At 38.8% G+C, this 20,794-nt stretch overlaps 1 protein-coding gene across 14 annotated transcripts in view; it reads left to right on the forward strand.

Moving 5' to 3' along the window:
- GTF2I (general transcription factor IIi) overlaps positions 1–20,794 on the forward strand; it is a 105,189-nt gene that overhangs the window by 11,491 nt on the left and 72,904 nt on the right. For 12 of the 14 annotated variants that reach the window (XM_064677584.1, XM_064677585.1, XM_064677587.1 and 9 more), the window contains exons 3-11: positions 1,234–1,372; positions 13,604–13,747; positions 14,106–14,289; positions 14,489–14,517; positions 15,667–15,715; positions 16,406–16,449; positions 17,791–17,868; positions 19,184–19,243; positions 20,718–20,780. In XM_064677584.1, the coding sequence (XP_064533654.1) occupies positions 1,234–1,372; positions 13,604–13,747; positions 14,106–14,289; positions 14,489–14,517; positions 15,667–15,715; positions 16,406–16,449; positions 17,791–17,868; positions 19,184–19,243; positions 20,718–20,780 (790 nt within the window). Of the gene's footprint in view, positions 1–1,233; positions 1,373–12,649; positions 12,786–13,603; positions 13,748–14,105; positions 14,290–14,488; positions 14,518–15,666; positions 15,716–16,405; positions 16,450–17,790; positions 17,869–19,183; positions 19,244–20,717; positions 20,781–20,794 lie in introns of those variants that run through there. The other 2 variants (XM_064677582.1, XM_064677593.1) reach the window with 2 other exon arrangements.

A 20,794-nucleotide genomic window follows, 5' to 3' on the forward strand; every position in this document is an offset into this window, starting at 1 on the left:
TGTACCTTATTGTGTGCTGTCCAACCAGCCATTACTCTGTCTCTGCTTGTGGTAAATCATGCTAACAGTCATCTTGTTTCTTGTTGTGGTGGTTGTTTTAAAAATTATTTTGTCGAATAAATAGGAAATATTTGTTGATTGCTCAGGTACAGCGTGGTTGAAAGGAAAGAGTGTGTTCTGATCTTTGTCATCTGTTATGTGGAGTGAATAAATTGTTTTGAGGCTAATGCCTTGTCCTCAGCTGCTGTACCAACTCAACAAAACTTGTTCAGAAAATATTCTTTTTAAATTGGCATATCACCTGTTTTATAGAAGTTACCTAATTATTATGTGGTGCGGTTTAAGGTCGGCCAGGACTGTGAGTGGAAATGCCCTATTTCCTTGAAGTTGAGACACTGCCAAAGATGTGGTTCTTTAAAATTGTTTTTTTAAATGATAAGCAAAACCAAGCATTTTCTTTTTAGCAATGAAACTTTGAATGGGATAGTTACAAGATAATGGGTTGAAAGCCTTTTATCCCATTGGGTATATTAGGTTCTTAAAGTCCTTGTGTCACTTTTTCCTCACATGCTGCAGTATAGGTTGTAGCAAACTGATTGAGTTGCTAGGAGAGACTGACTTTTTGTTATCACTTCTTGATCATCTCACCAATTTTCTTGGGATCCTTGTTCTTTCCATAGGCTTCCTGCCTTAATTCTTGCCACAAATTTCTCCTGGCAGAACACATGTAGGTGTCTGCAGGGATGGTGGAGACCTTCGGTTCAGGAGGAATTCACCTAAACCTGGGCCTAGCAGTCAGGACAAGGCAGAATGCAGGCAGCCATCCTGCTTGCAGCCACACCTTTCTGAAGAGAACATGGTGTGCAAGAAGTGTGCTGTGAATGAACAAAACTCCTGCATGCTCTCTTGAAAGTAGGAGTTGGAGTAAGACACTCAGGATGATTAACATGAAAGTGATAATTTCACATGAATTGATGTCATAAATAATTTTAATTAGAAACAGTGCAATATCTAACTCTAGACAAGGCCTTAATTTCACTAATGCATCTACAGTGCTTTTAAGATTTCTGACGAAAAGCGTTCCAGATGTGTAAATTGTGCTTTGCTACTGGCTGGTGTTATGTTGCTTCTAGTACCTTCTGAAGGTGGATGTTGGCAGCATAATATCACATACATTTCTGTTAACTGTATCTTAACTATAGAAATAAAAGCTTTTTCTTTTTCTTTTTATAGTGTAAAGAACTTACCAAGTCCAAGGCAGAAGTTGCCTGTATTGCTCTGTATGAAACAGATGTGTTTGTAGTTGGAACTGAAAAAGGAAGAGCCTTTGTCGACTCTAGGAAAGATTTTCAGAAGGATTTTGTTACATACTGTAAGTTCCAATGTTGTATTTTTGTATGTCACAAGTTGCTTAATGTATATTATATAATACTAAACTTTGGGGAGGAAAATTCTGTCTGTTATGGCTGCCTGCTATAATTACATTGGCTATGGCAAAACCAGCCATTTAAGAACATAAAAATGATCAGTAACAGTCTTGTTTGGAGTTTTATTTCAACAATGGCTGGAAATGTTCATTTTTTTCTTAGATAATGTGACAAACTAGTACAATAGGAAGTATTAGACTGCCCACCCTCACAACACCTGCATTTCCTAGTGCACGTTAATTTTATTTTGTACCCCCTCCTCCAAGCCTTTTTTTTCCACTTGTGAAGGCTGAGGTGGGTGCACTGAACAGGTAGAGAAGTACTTCTGTTAGCTTGGATGGTCCTGATTCTTCAGGTCACTTTTTGTTTGATTTCATTTTTATAGTAAACCAGTGGAATTTTTGTGTTCATAAAACACATCAACTATGGGACAGTATTTTTAGGAGTTAGGTTTCAAAGATTCAGTGACTCTTTGGGGGAGCATTGATATGCTCATTTAGGAAAGTGTTGGTGGTATACCCTGCCTAATAAATAGCAAAATGTACATTTACCTGCCTAGGGAAAGGGAGAAGATGCAGGTCAAGGGTGGGGTATGATAGAACAATCAGTCTGAGAACAACTGTAAAATGTTCTGGCTTGACTAATTAAATACTTGGGAAGCAACTATGTTTAGTCTGTAGCAGAAACACTTGCTCCTATAGATGCTTTTGGTGCTAACTAAAATTCTCCTGGAGGCTCTGTCTCAAGGTCATTTGGTTGTGGTAGGACTCGATTTTTTTACCACTGTCCTACTGTCATGGACAGTGACTTTCTGTGCACTTACTTACTCCGAGGGAAGTCACCACAATGTTACATTGTAACAGATCACTGATACCAAAATGTAGAATTGCAACCTGATTGTGGAATCAAGTATAAGATGAATAAGAGGAGCAGTTTTCTGGTACTGCTGTCTATGAAAACTGCTAACTGAGTAATGGGAAGGGAGTTCAATTTTTCACCTGATTTCTTTTTTAGTTTTGTTGCTTTAAGGGATTCCCTGAAGTCCTAGCTACTGTGTTTTATTGCCGGTACAGTGGTATCATGGGCCCTGATATACTGGAGACTTTGTATACTGCACACATCTATTGGTAGGGAGTCTGAAATTATGGGGATTTGGTGTTTGATCTCCTGGCTAGATCTGTATTTCAGATTTTTTACTGTGGGAAGCACTGGCTTCGTATCCATCCTTGTGTTTGGCTCTATCAGACGTGGTTTCTGTAGATACGTGCAGGTGTTTAAACCCTGCATCAGTTGTGATGGTCCTCATCCTTTGCTTTATTGCAGTTACAAGGTTACTCGTTCTCCTGTGGTGGTTTTGTACTGTCAGGCTGACAGGATTAAACAATATCCACTTTGAAAACAATGTTTTCATTATGCTTCTTGTAGAACATCATGATGTAGATCTGTGTGAATAAGGCCAACTATTGTCTGTCATTGCTTTCATGGTTTCACTAAGTGTGCATCTCCCATGCTTTTAGGGGAGTTTTGATGCTGGAGGGAACAGTTCCTTTCCGCTCACACCTTGTTTCTTCAGTTGAATATGAAAGCGAGCAATTGTCAATGTTAGTCACAATTTGAAGTGTTTTTCAGGAACCCAGGAAGGACACAGTTCTGTGTGTTTCTAACAAGTTAGAGTTGGGCCCTTTTTGTTACTTTATGATTAAAACCCTAACTTTATGATTAATAAAAGCTTTCAAGTGATTCTTACCTTGCTGTTAGAACTAAACCTTTAAAAATTCATCTGTGATGTCAGTCTCTGGAACACATGGTGCTGACAATATTGAGAATTAGTTCTCCACTTGTGTAGGAATCTTCATTTTTCTTTAAATATAGAAACAGAAGTTTAGTTACTAATCATGCCTCTGGTTATGTCTGACTCTGTGCAAGCCAGCATGTATCTCCAGTCTTCACTTCTGTTTTTTCCACAGCTTGTTAGTATAATTTAAGTAAGTATGAAGGCTCAGGCTTCAAACATGCTGCTTATTTTTAGTAATAAGTATAATTTAGTGGACTAAACTGCTGAAATATATATATATATGAGGTTTATGAAGGAAGTAGCATGTACACTTTTTAGCAGTATAGGGCTGATAAAAATAATAGCAATTCAGTGAAAGCAGTGCTGGAGTTTGGTTTCCTCAGGCTTTAATTCATGATGACTTTCATCCACATGGCCTCCCTGATGCCTTGCTGCAGGGCAAGGAGGAGCCCTGCCCATGTCTCATTTACCTTTTCACCTTAAGAAAATGTGTTAGAAATGAATTATAGCAATGCTTTTTTCAATTTCAGTGTGAGTTGTGTAGTGAGTGTTTAAAAACCAATCTACAGGCATTAATTATTTAAAACTGAGTCAGATAATGTATTTTTCTGAGCTGTGTTTAATGAAGATGGCTGCGAGCCCTGTTACAGTGAAATGGAATGTTTCAGTTGGTGTAGAACTGTATGTGCTTGTATGCAGAACATATGACTTGGGTAACCTGCAGTGTCAGATATTCTAAGCCTGTATAAGTTTGTATTGTATATAGAAAGAGTATGTTCTTCAAGCACCTGCTCATATTCAGCATATGGACAAGCGTGGATACTTGTGCGCTGTTAAGTAATCAAGGTCATACATGTCTTGCCCTAGCAGTAACTCTTTGTTTTAGTTGCTGTCCCCTGCTAAAGTGTATTGTGTGGTCCTCAGTTCCTCTTGTATGACCTTGGCAAGATGAAGTGCCTCTGTCCTCTCTGGATTGCTGTGGAGTTGTGGGTTATCAGCTGTCCTGAACAGGTGACTTATTCCTGGGGTGTCTGAAGAATGCTGTTCCCTTCATGTGTTCTTCTTTGTCATCTTGGCAGTTTCCCTTGAGCTCCGTGGAATTCATTCTCGTTTGAATGCGAGCTGGAGATGGTTTATAAAATAACCAAAAAACCCCCCAGCACCAGAGGAAGCCTCATCATCCCCAAGCTGTATTTGCCTGTCAGAAGGGAACTTTCAGAACAGTTTCCTGACTCAGTAACACCTTTTCAGTCATCTGCTCTGGACTTTTAAAGATATTTACCCAACACCATGTGTTCCATCTCATCTGCCAAGGAGATGATTCTTCTCCAAGAATCCTGGTTGCCTCTGCTAGAATTTGCATTGGTACTGGCTGCTGCAGCATCCATATGTGGGCTGAGGGAAGCATTATCCTGCTAGTTCTACAGCTTCCAGCCAGCTCTGCCAGTTGTGCTGCTTTTTTTGTCTTTGGAGCCAGGGCTCTGAGCTCACTTGCATGAGGTGGGGCAGTGTTGCATCTGTAGACAGTTCATCTTGGATGATAGGTCTTTATTTTTTGGAACCTTCATGTTACTTCTGGTGGCCTTGGGTTTCCACACTGATCTTAACAATGCATCTGTGTGCTGGTTTAAAGGTAAACCAGCAGGGGAAATGAACTCAACTCAAAAGAGAGATTATAAGTCAGAATAACAATTTAATAAAATAATACAATAAGTACGATTATACAAACAATTGGTTTTAACCCACAAAACCCAAATGTATAACCCAGCACCCTGGGGCATGAACAGAGTGTTGTTCTTTGGGCCCCTTGAGTCAAAGTAAAAGGAGAGGGGAAAACCTGTTGGTGAGAGTGCTGGTGCAGTCTGGTTGAAAAGTGGTGGTTGCAGTCCAGTCGAGAGTGGTGGTTGCAGTCCGGTTGAGAGCGGTGATCTGCAGTCTTCCTTTGGATCCCACGAGTGCTTTAAAAAGTTCCAAGACTCCAAGATTATATATTCTCCAGTTCAGGCAGGAATGCTCAGTACTTCCCTCAGGGCGGGGAGTTCCACAAAAAGAGTGTGAGGACAAGGAGGCACCCTCCTATCTCGGAGGCCTCTTAACACCTAGTTTATAGCCTGAGGAGTGAGGCTTCTCTGGGCAGAAGGTGTAAATAGTCTATTGATAACAGTTTCTGGGAAATGGCATGGAAGGCTATAGAATACACAGCTTTGGGTTACACCCATCCAGTGATGAACTGGTCCCAGCTGTTCTAACTAGGACAATCTGGTATGGGCCAGAGTTGGCTTCAAGTCCTGCTAGAGACTTTGGCCCAGGGTCTTTTGCTCTGCTTACCTGTGCCTCCATGTCCATCCAACCACAGGTTGCAAGAACTTCTTGTAGCTTCAGGAATGTTCAGAATCTGAATGTTTTTAATGAGTACAGCCATTCCTTCTGCTCAGGATGAATGAATGGAACACAATTCTCCAAAGACCTTATGGGAAAAATTACTCATCTTTGGCTGCTCAGTATCTTTGGTATGTGAATTACTGTTTCCTTTTGGATATACTCCATTATCTGCAGGCAAATAAAATTATTCTTACCATAAACTAGGCTACCGTGGACCTGATTAAAGATCTGCAGTAGGCTTCTGTGTCATTGAATCCTTCTGGCCTTTGAGCAAATAGAACCATCAGGTTTTCTGGGGAATTCTTATTCTGACATTGTGCTCCCTTATGTCTGTGACTCTGCAACTAACGTAACAGTTCTGCAGTTTAAAGGGGGATGGAAAAAGCAAACAAAACCAGAACCTTGAAAGACTAGATCTTGCTGGTTTAAAAACCAAAACACACTAAAACTGGCAAGTCTCTCACAGGATTGGTAGTTACTCGAGACTCTCACTACATGTGATACTACTTTGGCCTGCTGTAATTTTCATATGAATACCTGAAATTGGCATTTTTGGACTCGTAGTAGCTTGTCCCTGTATCCTAGAGAGTTCTAAGCATCTCTTACTGAAGTTATACCATGTCTAGTGTCTTGCTATGGTAGATGCTGGCTTCCTACTCCATACCTGTAATTATAGCTTTGCAGTGATTGTCCTCACTTCAGATTTTGGCTTCCAAAGAAGCTGCTGTATGATCTCTTCTCTGTGGAGGATGAACTTTTTAGTTCAATATCCAAGAAGATTTCAAATGCATATATGCTGTGCTGAGCCCCTGACAGCTGGAAGGCAAGCTGTATTCTCTGGGTATGCTTTCATCAGAGGTGATGGCTTTGCTCAGCTCGCTTCAGGAGATCTCACAAGCAGTGAGTACAAGTTCTGTGGTTGTGGTTGTCATGCTCATGTGTCTCCATGAAACTTTTCTGCAGACAAATTTGTGGAACTGGCAGGAGTCATCCTCTGTGGAAAAGTGCGTATGGACACTACGGCCCAAAGGCCAACTGTTTGTTTGCCTGTCATTATCTGTTTTGTGCTGTTCCTTACTGACAAGAGGTGCATGCACTCCAAGTTGCCTAGCTAATACATTTTTTCCAAACTAGAAGTATTTTGTGAAATAAAATAGTCAAGACTTCTTTTGTGATTGAGGTTTAAAAAAATTTTATGACCATGGGTGCAATTAGTTCTAATACTGGCAATAATAGAAGCAGTGGTAGCAATAGGGTCAGGCGTACAAAACAACTTATATGCCTAAAAATATAGAGCAAAGCTTCTGAAAGTCTCTGTGACATCCACTTGTAGGCATCTAAATAACTCATAAATCAGTATTTTTGGTTTTAACTGTGTTCTCTTTGTAGGTGATCATATCTAAAAAGCATGGTATAGAAATATGTGGCTTCAGTATTTTTTAACCAAAGCTCAGTAAAGTGTATAGAATTGGTATAAATATAAATATAAATTTTCCCATGATGAAGCTCTGATTGGCATGTCTTGCTGCTTTTTTTTATTTTTTCAATGGATGAAGCTGTTTACATGTTTGATCTTGTCTATGTATTATCTGCGTACTTTCACCTAAGCAATGCTCAACAGACTGTGGTACTGCAGACCAGAGAGCATCATGCACAGATCTGATATTTAGAATATGGTAGGTGGGAGTCAAGCTACAGTAGAGAGAAAATTTATATTAACTCAGTAGCTCTGTGTTAATTTTAGACTGGTGCTTAAAAATGTCTTTGAAATCTGCTGAGATAGCCCCCAACACTGCAGCTTGCTAGTTAGTGTGGGTACTGTTCTGCTAGTTTGGATGTAGTCCTTTGATGATACTTTACTTGGATGCTGCAGTAATGATGTAAATAAAGTATTAATACAATTGATTTGCTTCTTCCTTACTATTTTGATTACCTCTGATTGTACACTATCTTGTCATACCTGTAGTAATTCAGAAGCAGTATCTAAATGGAGTGTTTAGCTTTTCAGCTCTAAAGCAGAATGTCTCAGATTTGAGACTGAATCCCCTGACCTATATGGAAGCAGCCTGATACCTTTTCAAGTATTACTCTAATAACAGAGGTTATTAGTGAGTCAAACTGCTATCAGTTGTGTTTGTCTGCATTATACCTTAAGGACAGTCTTCATTATCATTTTCGATTATGTGCTATGGTATTATAGTGAAAATACCATTCTGAAACTAGCTGACATCTTTTTATATTGCTCAGAGCCTAATCCCTTGATACTAATACAGCTAGTTCAAAAATACCAGTTCTTTTTGATGATCATGTGCCAGAGTGGAAAATGATTTCCCACAGTCATTTTCTTTGGCCCTAAACTATTCTGTGGCCAGCTGAGACTTCTGTGGCTTTTACGCTCCTGAAGCTACAGAATATTTTGGAAGAAAAAGGAGACATAAATAGTAAGTCAAAAAAACCAGTAAGAGCCAGGTGGAGAACTAATCCTGACAAAACACTTATGGAGTTGCAGGAGTGCCATCACTGATCTGTTACCTACTTTAAATGCAAATGGGGGCTGTATCTGTGATCCTTATTTTAGCTTTGGTCAGCCAGTGCACTTCAAAGTATGTTACACTGTATGGAATTCATAGCAGGAAAAAAGGAAATAATTGAATAGTTGCTTTTTAAAGGTGTGACTGTCAAGATACTTTCCTGTTGCCAAGCCAGAGCTGGTTTACACCTCTGTAACTCTTGACCTTTCTTTCATGCCCAGTTTCCTTGCAGCTATTTGGAAGTGACCCCTTAAAAAAACCTCTGCTAAGAGTTTGTTCTGTTTGAGTATCTGCTGAAACAGCCTCTTCCCAGTCACTGTTAATGGGAACTTACTCAGCTGTGGCTCTCAGTTGTGTTCCTGAGTTTTCACCTCCCTTTTTGCAGCAAATGACTTGGAATAACTTACACTTCTGTCAAAGTTCAGACCAGCAGAGATAAATGGCTGCTCCTGGCCACTCTGACTGTAGCTTATCACCATTGCCCTGACTAACTGTGCTGGCAAACATGATGTATTTACTCCTGCCATGTCTGTCACTTGGTAGTTGAGACCTGGCATCTCTGGTGGTGGAAGGGATTATGTTACTGTTCTCTTGTCCTTTTTACATGACCAGGTTGCATCGTGCCTGTTTAGTGATTAATGCTGTGTTAATGCTAGCCTGCCTGTCTCTGCTTGGGATTAAATAGGGAACCGTTTCCTAATCCGTTTTCTTGGGAGAGGTGTGGGCAAGGTAACTGCTGGCTTTTTCTTTCCTGCTTTCTTTCCTGCTTCTGCTCTTGTGCTCAGGCCTCTGTGTGACTGTAAAACCTTAGCACTGAGAGTTAGTTCTGGGGGTCCCTATCTCCCCAGGGTGGTACAAAGATGTCTGGAGTGCCCTGATTGCTACAGCTTATGAAATATCTTTATTTAATAAGAAGCATGACGCTTCAGATGTTCCTGCTGGAAAGCTAGGACACTTTATTACAGACATTGTGTCTGCCACCAGCACTTCGGAATTCTGCTTTCCCAGTCTCCTAAAGTATTTACATTGTGCGCTGAAGCCTAGTTCATATTTTGCATCTGTTTTTGCCTGACTCCTAGTTTTTGGGGGAGTTTTTCTGTTGTGGTTGTAACCACTTGATAAATTAACTGTACTGTGTTAATTTTTTTTGGATTTAAGTTTCAGTTACTTTCTATTTTGCATTTGCAGAATGTTGCTATGAAAGATTTGACCAGGTTATTCCTAATAAATCATGTGCTTAGCAGTTAGTTTAAAAATAATATTCGTAGCACTTACCCAGCAGCTGCAGTTGCAAATAATAAAATCCAAAGCAATCATCTCCATCTGTCTTACGGTAAGAGCTGTGGGGTTTTTGCCATCGCTGTCTCCATTTGACCTCACTTAAATGGTTCAGCTTGCAATCCTCTTCTACCTAACCGTTTGCAATGCAAATAATGTAGTTTCTGTACTGCATATTTTTCACATATTAATATGTGTTCATAATCTGAATTCCGCATTAATAGTCTAGATGAAAATAATTTTCCTATCATTTAGCTGGACCTTGTGGCCTGCTATTTGCTACTTTCTACTACTGCCCGCTTTCTACTACTTGCCCTTTCTTTTTCCTCCAGCTTCCTGGACTGGTTAAAGGGCTTTACCTTAAGTGGATGATGGCCAACCCAGCTAGTCAGGCATTTCTTATAGTTTCCCTTGCAAGCTCTTTCTCATGGTATTAGGGGTGAATTAATCTGCTTTTCCTGAGTTTTACATTACTGGCAGTTTCTCTTGTTTTACAAGTCAGTTCACCCCTTTTAGTGAGTTCTCGAAAAGCAGCATGCATTTTCAAAAATTCTGCTACATAGTTAGATGCAAGTTATTTTGCCTCTCTTCCGTGGCAGTGCTTTCTCTGCTTCCATCATCTACCTCTCTTCCCTGTAGAAATGTCAGGAACAAAGACTCTAGCGGGTCATGTGCTAGTCCGGATGCCTTTTCTTTCCAGCATCCTTAGCTTTAGCCATGCCCTGCCTAGCTCAGAGCTCCCTGGTGTTTTTCTGGGGTCATTTCAGAGCTGGGTAACTTGTACAGCTGGGTTGCTTGGCTTGATTGCTCCAAAGCTTTCATGTTCTGTCACTGCCTAGCCAGCTAAGGGGTATGAAGTTAACAACTGGTTTAAAAACTTACAGGGAAAGTTCGGTCCCATTTTCCCAGAAGCTACCCATCTTGATCCCTTGGAGTCGAAAACAAACAGGAAATTACTGGAGACAGACAATCTTTTTGAAATTCTATGGCTCCTAAATTCTGCCTCAGGTGATTTGCTTTTCTTGTGGATTAGGTGATTGTTTGATAATTATAAAATTAATTTTCTTTACTTTGAGGATATTTTCCAATTTCACGAACTTTACAGTGGTGGTCTTAAAAAGCTCACAGATGAGGTGGGTGGATGCATTCTAAACCAAACCTAAATGCTTTTAGCCATACACACATTTACTTTCTCTCTTTCATTGCTCATAGTTATGTTCATGCAGTAATTTTCCTTAAGCACATAGTAAAATATATCTATGTGAGCATTGTCACAAAATCATTGTTGCCCTTAAGTTGCCTCTCAGAGTGCCTATGCAGGAGTCACATTCATACTCTTATGATTACTTCTTAGCTTTCTCTACCTGGGGGATTAAAAGCCACCTGATTAAAAATCATCTGATGTTTCAAGATGCCTTATGTGCCATGGGACTGACAGCTCATTTTTCTGCTGAAGCTTGATTTTTTGGTTTCTTACTCTGGTGAGATGTGGACAGTGCTGGGTTTGACACTTGTCTACAATGTGACCCCATTGTAGATACTTGTCTACAATGCTCTGCTCCACAGGAGAAATGCAGCCTGCCTTCTCCCAACACAGCTCTCCCCTTACATCTGGGTCAGGTGCTTGGCAGACAGACACTTATGGCCTCTATCAGTCTGCTGCACTCAGACTGTGTGGACCTTAGAGTAAGTGCTGAGCTGTGTTCTCTGTGATGAAGAGAGCTGTATCAAATTATAAGCAGCTGCTTCAGGCAGGAAGCTATAGCATCTGCCCATACAGAGGTCAAGGTTTAGCTGTCCGATTGCTGACATGCAACAAGAAAAAATTACCAAATTAGAATTTCATCATTTCAAATATTTTTGTTCCATCATAAGCTTTCTTGTAAGAGGATTTTTTTTTTCTGTAAAGCAGCCTATTCATTTTATACTATATCTGTTTTATAAGAATGGAGATAGCTGGGAGATTCCTTTTCCAGCCAAGTGGTATTCTGGACTGTCAGACCAGGAGAGAAGGATATTCTGAATATCCAACACACCTGGATAGTACAAGAAGATAAGAGACACTTAGGTATATATGGACTCTCAGTGCAAAATGAGCATTGTTGGGAATTGGGGAATTGTAATCCTCCTGAATGTAGAAGTTTTTGCAGAGTAACTGGATTTCTCCTGCAGTATGCTCACAGCTGTGTAGAATGCTATTCTTCTACATATAACCATTCCTCCCCCTTCATGAGCTATTTACCCTGTAAATACAGCCCCCTCATCCCTCTTTACTACTAGATCTTGTTGCATATGTCCCAGGCACCCTCTCCCTCTTCCAAAGGTAGCCTGAATCCTGCTGCGGGCTCCAATAATTGTAGCGAGGGTTCAGCAGAACCTGTGAAGTTGTGTACCCTCTAAGGGATCACGTGTCCTTCAGTGCTGCCAGGAGGAGTGAATGGCTGCTACGTTTGATCAATTGTGCAAGGCTCTCACAGATCTTGCTGTGCTTGAAAATTGATCTTGTTTGTCAGACTTGATTAATATTGGCCAAAGAATGTGGGAGAGATTAGGGAGGCAGATGCATAATGTAAGCTTAAGAAAATGGATAAAAATCATGTAATAAAAAATCCATTAAGGATTTCTCTTCTAGTTAAGAAAGAAAATTTCTCTATCTCTCTGTCTGCTTTTCATTTTAGTGTGAAGTGGGTAGTGTTGTCATTTTAATTTTGGTTTGTGTATTATTTTTAAAAAGTGTGGGTACACTTTTGAGAAGCTGATGGCAGTAAAGGCATTTTCAGTGAATCAGTTTCTTACACGGAAAAAACCCCACTCGAAAAGCAACATTACATGGAGCTGTAAATGGAAACTGGTGTCTCTTATCCCCGAGTCCACAGGCAAGTCTTAAAAACTGTCATTAATTAAGCACCTGTGTTACAGGTATATAATTATATCCCACTTCTATGTTATTTTTCGTGTTCTGATAGGCCCTGTGATACTGCAGAGAAAGCAAAAGTTTCAGGCCTCAAGAGCTGGAAAGCTCAATGTTGCATGGAGGTGGGTTTCCAGGGCATGAAGCCAGATGTGTGATCTGAAAAGGAAGGACAAGATTCTCTTTTAAATGAAGATATGAGCTTTTAAGATGATAAATATGGTTTTACTAAAAGCATTGTTGCTTCAGCTCATTGCACAGCCCATTTGTAGTCAGTTGTTCAAACTGATGTTTGTTTTCTTGTGTCAGTGTAGAATTCTGATGTCAGGAGTCCTGGTGATGCACATCGCAGTGTGTCAGGCTTACTGCTGTGCTGGCTCGTGGGGAAGTCATGACACAGCATCAGCATTGATCATGCTCTTGCACACAGGAACACAGATCTTCCTTGCCTTTCCTTCCAGGTAGGCAAGCATATCTCTGTTGTTTGCTGGATGATTCTCAGTAAATCTTTGCAAGAACTGAACAACGAGAAAGAAAGGCTGCCACCTGAAGCCATCCCTTTTATTTGCTTTTTAATATTGAAAGTGTTATTATTCCCTCACTCCTTTTGCAATGACTTTTACTCAGAGACTAGAACCAAATGTAGGGCTGAAATCCTCTCTATTCTGCATGATGATGGCTTGTTTCCAGCTCCTTCTATATGGCAAAAAGAGGCGTGTACTTAAAATGTCCTTTGAAGGAGACAAGAGCTGTTGTGGCAGAACTCAGATCCCTTCTATAAAAACTTCAGCGAAGCACATACAGCATAAACAAACCAGAATGTAACAGAATTGCTGCATAAGATGTCATGCACAGCAGTAGAGAGCTATGGGACCCTCCACACTGGCATTTTACCTTTTTGCTGGTGACTCTGTTGGTCCTTCTTTTCTTGGCAGTTTTGCATTTTATTTTTATCTTCTCCTGAGACTAATAGTGTTTTCTACTTCTTCATGCCAAAAAAAGGTCTCCTTGGACGTGTCTCTTAATTCATCATTCTTAATCCTCAGAGGGTGATATTTACAAAGGTTGTAAGGAGAATATAGTTATTCTGGTGTAAATTCAAGTTTGCTCATTGCTTATGTACATGTGTGCATTTGCTTCTAAGGCAAATAAGATCTTAGGATTTTCTGGCACGAATCCTTCCTGAGCATCTCTAGTATAAACTGGAGGGTACTGGCAGTTTGAATAACTTCCTATTTTATTATTTTATTTTTGTCTATTTTTTATAAATAACTGCCAGGTGTTACAGAAGAGGACAGGGCTGCAGAACTGCAGAAAACGAAGACTACACCAGCTGAAACAGGGGTAAACAATCTCACAGGGAATGTTGTAGACGTGGAAACTCTTAGAAAGTCTGTGGAGGACTTTTTCTGCTTTTGCTATGGTGAGTGCTTTAAAATTTTCTGAAGAGCTGTTCTAGGTTTCTAAGTTTTTATTCCAGCTGGGAGGAAGAAACTGCACAATCTTAGCCTTCCAACTACACTGCTATTTTTAGAAACTTTTAGTAGATGTTTCTAAAAACTACACATATAGTGGTTAATTTGCTTCTTGATGTGTTTTGTGGGATGTGATTTCAGATTATTACCCAGTGCCATGTTAATACCAGCAGCACTTGGTTTCTGAGGAGATTTGCATCTGCACTTTGCTTTTGCTCCAGTCCTCTCCAAAGTTACGAGAGAGACTCATTCTTTTGCTAACTTGAGCAATCTTGACCTCAAAACAATCTCTATTTTTTTTTCTAGGTGAAGCTTTAGGAACATCAACGATGGTATCTGTGCCATATGAGAAGATTCAGAGGGACCAGTCTGCTGTGATAGTGCAGGGCCTGCCCAAAGGACTTGCGTTTAAAAATCCAGCAAATTACGATGTTTCAACCCTGAAATGGATTTTGGAAAACAAGTCAGGGATCTCGTTTATTATCAAAAGGTTATTTGCTCACTCTTTTGCACTAGTCTGTCCAATTCAGTTTTGTACTTAAATTAAGTAAAATTAATTTTAATTTTTAAATAGCTACATTGCAGGCTGTTCCTCTTAAACAGGAATGCACTCTCTGTAATGTTACACTACCAAGTAATTATTGATGTCTTTGCTAAAGCTGAGTTTTTCTTTCCATATTTCCACACAGGCCTTTCCTAGAACCAGAGGAACACATAGGTAAGTTACTGCTTACTCAGACTAAACAGAAAGAGATTGCAATTTGAGTTTAGATAGCAATGTAGATAGAATATTTGGTCATGTCCATAAAGCAGCAAAACTGCAGAAATTTCTAGACCGTGAGTTGCCTTATTTATGAAGCTATAACCTTTTCCAGGAGCAACTCATTAGAGATTAAATTCATTCTATTTAATTTTTCATCTGTTTACTGAATTTAAGTTTAATGTGGATTGGATAGTATCCTAGGGAAGGGAGAATGGAACTTGCAAAGGACTGCATTGCATTTTTAGAAGATGCCAAAACTTTGCAGTGCTTATGTTCCACTACAGAGCTGATTTTGGCATTTATATTTAATTATAAAAATTAATTTAATCTTCTGAAGTGGCTTGGTGTTGTAGTTCCTATGAAAACCTCTATATATCAAAAAAATCTGAGCTAGAGTAAGTTTTGTAAAATCCTAAAAGATTCAATTCTAGCTTAGGAGAAATCCCTTCTGTTCCTTTCATGGGATCATGTTGCTTTACTTGCTAAATGAATATATGTGAGGATTCATTTTAGAAAAGGATGAAGCAATCTCTATAGGAATGTAATCAAAAAAGAAGAGTTTAATTTCTTAGGTGAAACAGATGGAAGTTGATGCTTGATTAGTAAAATTAAAAATGTGTTGTTTGTGCTCAGTTAGAAGATTAGAGATTGGGAAATTACAAAGATTCTGGTAACAATATAGTTCTATTGAAAATGCAATGTAGGTTTTCAATGTGGTGAATGACATTCTAAAAATATAAGTTATTTCTGTCTAGGTGTAATTTAGGACTAAACTTAATCTATATGAAACTATCATTTTCTTTTAACAGAGTTTAGGTGAAAGACTTGTTTATCCCTGTTTCCCAAGATTTTCACTTAGCATCATAAAAGACAGCAGTGCATTTTACCATGCACATCTGATAGATTTTATATTAGTGTTGCTTTATAGATTATTAAGGCAGTTTAATGAGATCTTTCTCTCATTATCTGTGAATACAGAAAATATGCACATGTGCTTGTAAAATGTAAACAGGTTTTTGCTTTGTGAAATCAATGTTATATTTTCAATTTGTATTTAAAGTAAATGGAGTACAGGAAATTCAAATACTGGTTTTTAACTTTCAGGAGCTCATATGACAGATGCTTCACATTCAGTTACACCTCTGGGTGGAAGGTAAACTTAAAATAATGTAGCTTTCTTTTTTGTATCAACTATGCATTTTCATGTGGTTTATCTTTCTCTTGGTGTGCTTTTTCTGCCCAGCTGACCTTTAGATAACTTTTGTTTGCTTGACATTATAAAAACATCTTCTCCTTCTTTGGACCATTATTTATGGAGAAACCGTTGCAAGTTAAACAAATGGCAAAGTGTCTCTGTGGTTTAATTAGCCCATGGAGTGTTCTTAATTCACAGTTTGTCAGTCAGGGATAAGTTTGCCACATTTTATGGTATAACAGGGGGAACAGATGTCAAGTTGCTTCCTTCCCCCTCCTCAGTTTGAAAAAAAACAAAAGTAATTTTTTTGGTTAGTAAATGAAGATATTATAGTTGGAATACATAAAAAATTGGTTAATGTGAAAACAGGCCTTAATTTTCTGTGCTTCTGTGATTGCTTCTCATTAAATGCTAAACATGTTTTGAATATTTTGTATGCCCCAAAAAATGTAGGGACAGGAGATTCCTGGCAATTCGCATGATATGAGTCAGATAAGCCAATATGCAGTTTTTTACTTTTGTGTTCTTGTTGGAAATAATTCTGGGAGATTGATTTTACTTGACAGGTTGTAAAGCTTGAGGAACTTCCCAGAAATGTGATGTTTGTATTTGATAATGTCAATCTGCTTGATTTGTTTATTTTTGTAGTTGTCCTCCTATTAAAGTGAAAATGGAGCCAAGCGGAGATTCTGGTATGTTCAAAATTTTGCCCTTATTTGCAAAAAAAAAAATAAAAAAATCTGAATTTAAGCAAAGCTAGGAAGCTTAAATAAACAAAAGCAGCAAAAAGACATCTTTGGTGAGATGGAAAACCCTTTTTTTTCCTTGAAACTCTCCACTTTTTGGTTGGAGTTTTTATCAAATATTGAACCCTAGCTAAATGCTTCCATCTCAAGAGGGAGGAAATTTGTAATATATTGTAGACTAAAATAATTTATCTTTAAGTAGTTTAGAAAAGAGGAAATTCCTCTGTTTTGGTTGGGTTTGTTCTAATTCAAGATATCTTTGTCCCTAATGGGAAACAAAAAACCTTTGTTTATTTGTTAATATTACTAACATATTGAAAATAACAAAATGTCCATTTTCTAGCCAAAATGGAAATAAATAAATAAATACCAAGATGTGTTATTTGTTATTAAAAAATTGCCAACCCGTTCCTAAGTTGCCTTGAAGATAACAGATGATTCCCCTAGCCATTGTGATCTGTGGCAGAGCAATGCTTAAGAGTCTGCTGTGAGGTAAACGCATGGATAACCTCGTTAAAGCCAGTGAGGCAGCAAGTGTGCTGGAAGATAAGGTGGTGACTTTCCTTTTTGTTGGGTTGGGCTGCACTGCTCACTTTCCTATAAGAATTAAGTTTTTGTATGTAGTCCAGTTTCTTGATGTAGTTCTTTGTGCTTCACAACTTTAAATTTGTGGTTTAGGAACCCTATGTGGTTAACATTTAGCCTGACATACACAAAGGGTTAACTTGAACTTTTTGCCAAGTCAGTCCCAGCTCTTTCCTATGCTGCTTTCTACACATTTTCTTTTGTCAGAAAGTTTTGAAAACATTTTAGACAATGCTGTCAAGGCTTATGGAGGGAGTATGTGTTGCTCTGTCAGCAGTGCAGTTTGATGCAGGCTGTATCTGAACTTGTCTGCACAGAGAAGTGAGCAGGAGCAGTCTACGAGTATTTTCAGCACGATGAGTAGTAAAATATATTCTTTTTCTGTGGTAGCATGCAAAAGGAAGGAGCCCATTTAAAAAAAATCTTCAGATCTGAAATAGCATCTGCAGGGACACATTTAGTTTGTAGGGAAGCATTTAATCCTGGATCTTTTCGGAGGGTGACCAGACTAAAACATAAGAAACCAGCAGGTCACTTTTTTACCATTGTTTTAGCTCAACAAATGTGTAGTGTCTTTTCTTCTTTTTTTCTTCTTTTTTTTGACAGAGACCAGCAAGGATCTTGGTGGGTGCTGTTGTTTGGGTTTTGTAAGAATCTGCTTATTACTATTTTCCATATTTCATTCCTTTGTTGCTAATACAGGAATTTCTTCGGAAACGGCAACAGTACCAGTGAAGGGGGAATCAGATGACCCTGACTACGGTAGATTTAATATCCCAGGTAATGATAGTAATTTTCATATGTGTTTATCTCATGAAAGGGTTGGTTGCATAAGTGTTGCTCTCTCCACGCCTCTCCGTTTACTTATTTTTGGTCATTAAACACGCAATTACATAGCTCTGTTAGGATACAGCATTTCCATTCTGCCTGTCATTTAAGTTATTCTGAACAGTGCCAAAATATCCCGCAGTGTAACCCAATGCCATCTGAAGGGAGTCTGCTCTGAAATTGCGTCCTTACAAAATAGTACCCATTGTTCTGCAGCGTATTTATCTGAGCTGAAAAATCCCAGTTATACAATATACTTCCATAGTGAAGTCTAAGCAGTGTGGATTTGAAGGGGGGGATTTGAGTAGATTGGTAGAAGTGATGGGGTGCTCTGAGTTAAAAGAGATATTCCCATGTCAAGTCATGCCAAGTTCCCTGGAGTAAAGCAGCTTCCTCTTCATTCTTTGAGTAGCTACCGCTCTGATTCAAGCCAAAGGTTGTCCAAACTGTAGAGAGCTATAAACTCTGGAGTCATATAGGGGTTTGTGTGTGCGTGGTGGTGCTGTGCAGGAACTGAACCTTCAAAAACTGCAGTTATTCTGAGGTGTGTTCCAGTATTGCCTTTGCAGAGACATGCTACAAAATAAAGCAAATGGTCATAGTTTTTGCTAAAAATAGCCTACAGCTCATCCTTCCAGTGTAGCTGCAGGAGAACCAGAGCATTAAACGGTAGGATTTTAGGAGTGTTACTTTAATCAGTTAAGTGTCATTTGTATGCTGGTTTCTGCACCAGCCCCTTTTAACCAATCTGTCTGTAGCGTTCAAAAGAGCTGTTATTATGAAAAGCAAACAGCCTTGGACAGTGTCATAAGTTATTTTAATCTCTCTGAATTTACGTGTTTAATGTAGGTAGAAATTTGAAAGGCAAAGAGTACTCCTTAGGAATATAAATTTTACGAACAGGAAAGAGATAAAGCTGATAAAAAATTCATTGAAAAAGGGCAGAAACATCAACAATTTGTGTTTTAAAATTAGTTCATTAACACCAAAAAAATGAAAGCCTGCTGTTCTGCATGAGTGTCTGGTTGTTCAGTAGTCCAAGAAATAGACACACACCTGACAGTAGCCCCTCAACATTTTTATTCTGTTGAACCAGGTAAGTAAGGACTTATAGATACTTAATATTTAACACAGTCTTTCCGAAGTTCAGGATTACAGAAAGTATGAAATGAAAATATAGTATATGAAATTAAGAGTTACTTGGCAAATTTCTCTATAGGTGTTTGTTGTGAGACACCCTTTAAAAGCCCTTCTCTTTATTCCCAAGCAGGCCCTTCCAAGACATCAGACATGGATGAAAAATCTAGTCTTGCAAAAAGTTACACAGGTAGATCTTTTGGTTGTATTTTTCTTGTTTTGGAAATTGAATATGTGAACCCTTGATTTCCAATAAAAGTGATGGTATTGGAACTAAAACATCAAAAGAAGTGAAAATTTCAGTTGCTTTAATTCCCAGGTGTTCAAGTAGAGAAACATATAGAAGGGAATCTTATTTCTTCCTTTTATAAATTCAGGACCAAGCATCAGATTTATCACTAGTGATTTGTGTGAATAGATATGTTTCTCAAGAAATTCAATCTGTTTAATAATTGCTTATTAAGTTTAATAAAACTCTTCTTATAAATTGTGAGTCCAACTTGATCATTTCTCTCCGTTGAGTGTGAGATGAATGGGCACAAACAGAAAAAAGTAAATGGGAAGTCTGTGTTTAGTGGAAGCAATTCCTTACTGCATCTCAGCAATAGCTGAAATACATTTACCCCAAAATTGTTCAATTTTTTTCAGCTTCTTACAGTTTGTATTAAAGATACTGCTTTCCCCATTTCCAAACACCAGAAAATACACACCTGCATTTCAGCATGTGAATTTCTTCATAAGCTCAGAGTGCTCTGGCTGCCATGAATTTTTAAGATTCAGAAAATGAGTCTTCTGTGTGTTGTTCATGTGAACATTATACCTCTGGATTTTACCAGTGTAAAATTACAATGCATAGTTGGAGTTAAAAGTTTCTTTTGACATTTTACTGTAGTATATTTTTTTCCTTTATATCTGTAAAGAAAGCCATGAGTGTGGCTCCATATCCATACTCCATCTTACAGAGATCTGAAAGCAGATGCTCTTGAAAATGCACAAGTGCAGCATTACTGTGCCAGAATAAGTAAAACACGTTCCTTCATACCCTGCTACTTAATGTTGGTATAGTTTCTGATCTAGCTGCCTGTAGTTTTTTAAACTTTACTGCAGTTGAATATAAATTGCTGTTTCTCACACCGAGTGTTGATAGGCCTAATGCTGTTTGTTTTGTTGGTGCACACGGCCCCAACAAAAGCCTTTGTGATCATGAATTTCCCTCCCGTGTTTCATTATTGGCCTTGCAGCCTGTTATGGCGGCGGTCATTATAGTGCAACAGCCAGAGGCTGTGTAAATGGTAAAGAAATGCATAATCTGTGGTGGCACACAGCCTTTGTTTATATTTTCAGTAATCCTTGATAACAAAGAGAAAAATATTTATGATTGTATTAATCCTTCTAAGCCAAGAAGAAGGGATTTCCTACTGTCCTTGCCACCAACTCTGCACTGCTGCACACGTGGTTTAGCAAGTGTAATCCTCACCTCCTTACCCTTGTCTGGAATTGCTTCAAGGCTTTTGGTAAAATATCTTTGCTTCTGCTTTTCTTCCCTGCAGTGAGTGCCAGGGGTTTCTCTGACAAATGTTAGTTTAAATGCAGAATCGTGGAGGGTTTGGTTAGAAAACCCTTTTCTGTGTCCATCATTCAGCAGCCCTGTTTTTCCCTTTCAGCTTCCTCCCAGCATGAGTCGTCAGAAACACGTGAGAATCCTGAGGTTGAGGTCACTATTGAAGGTCAGTTCAGTGGT

This window comes from Pseudopipra pipra, chromosome 21 (genome assembly GCF_036250125.1).
Source record: "Pseudopipra pipra isolate bDixPip1 chromosome 21, bDixPip1.hap1, whole genome shotgun sequence".
NCBI classification, from domain to species: domain Eukaryota; kingdom Metazoa; phylum Chordata; class Aves; order Passeriformes; family Pipridae; genus Pseudopipra; species Pseudopipra pipra.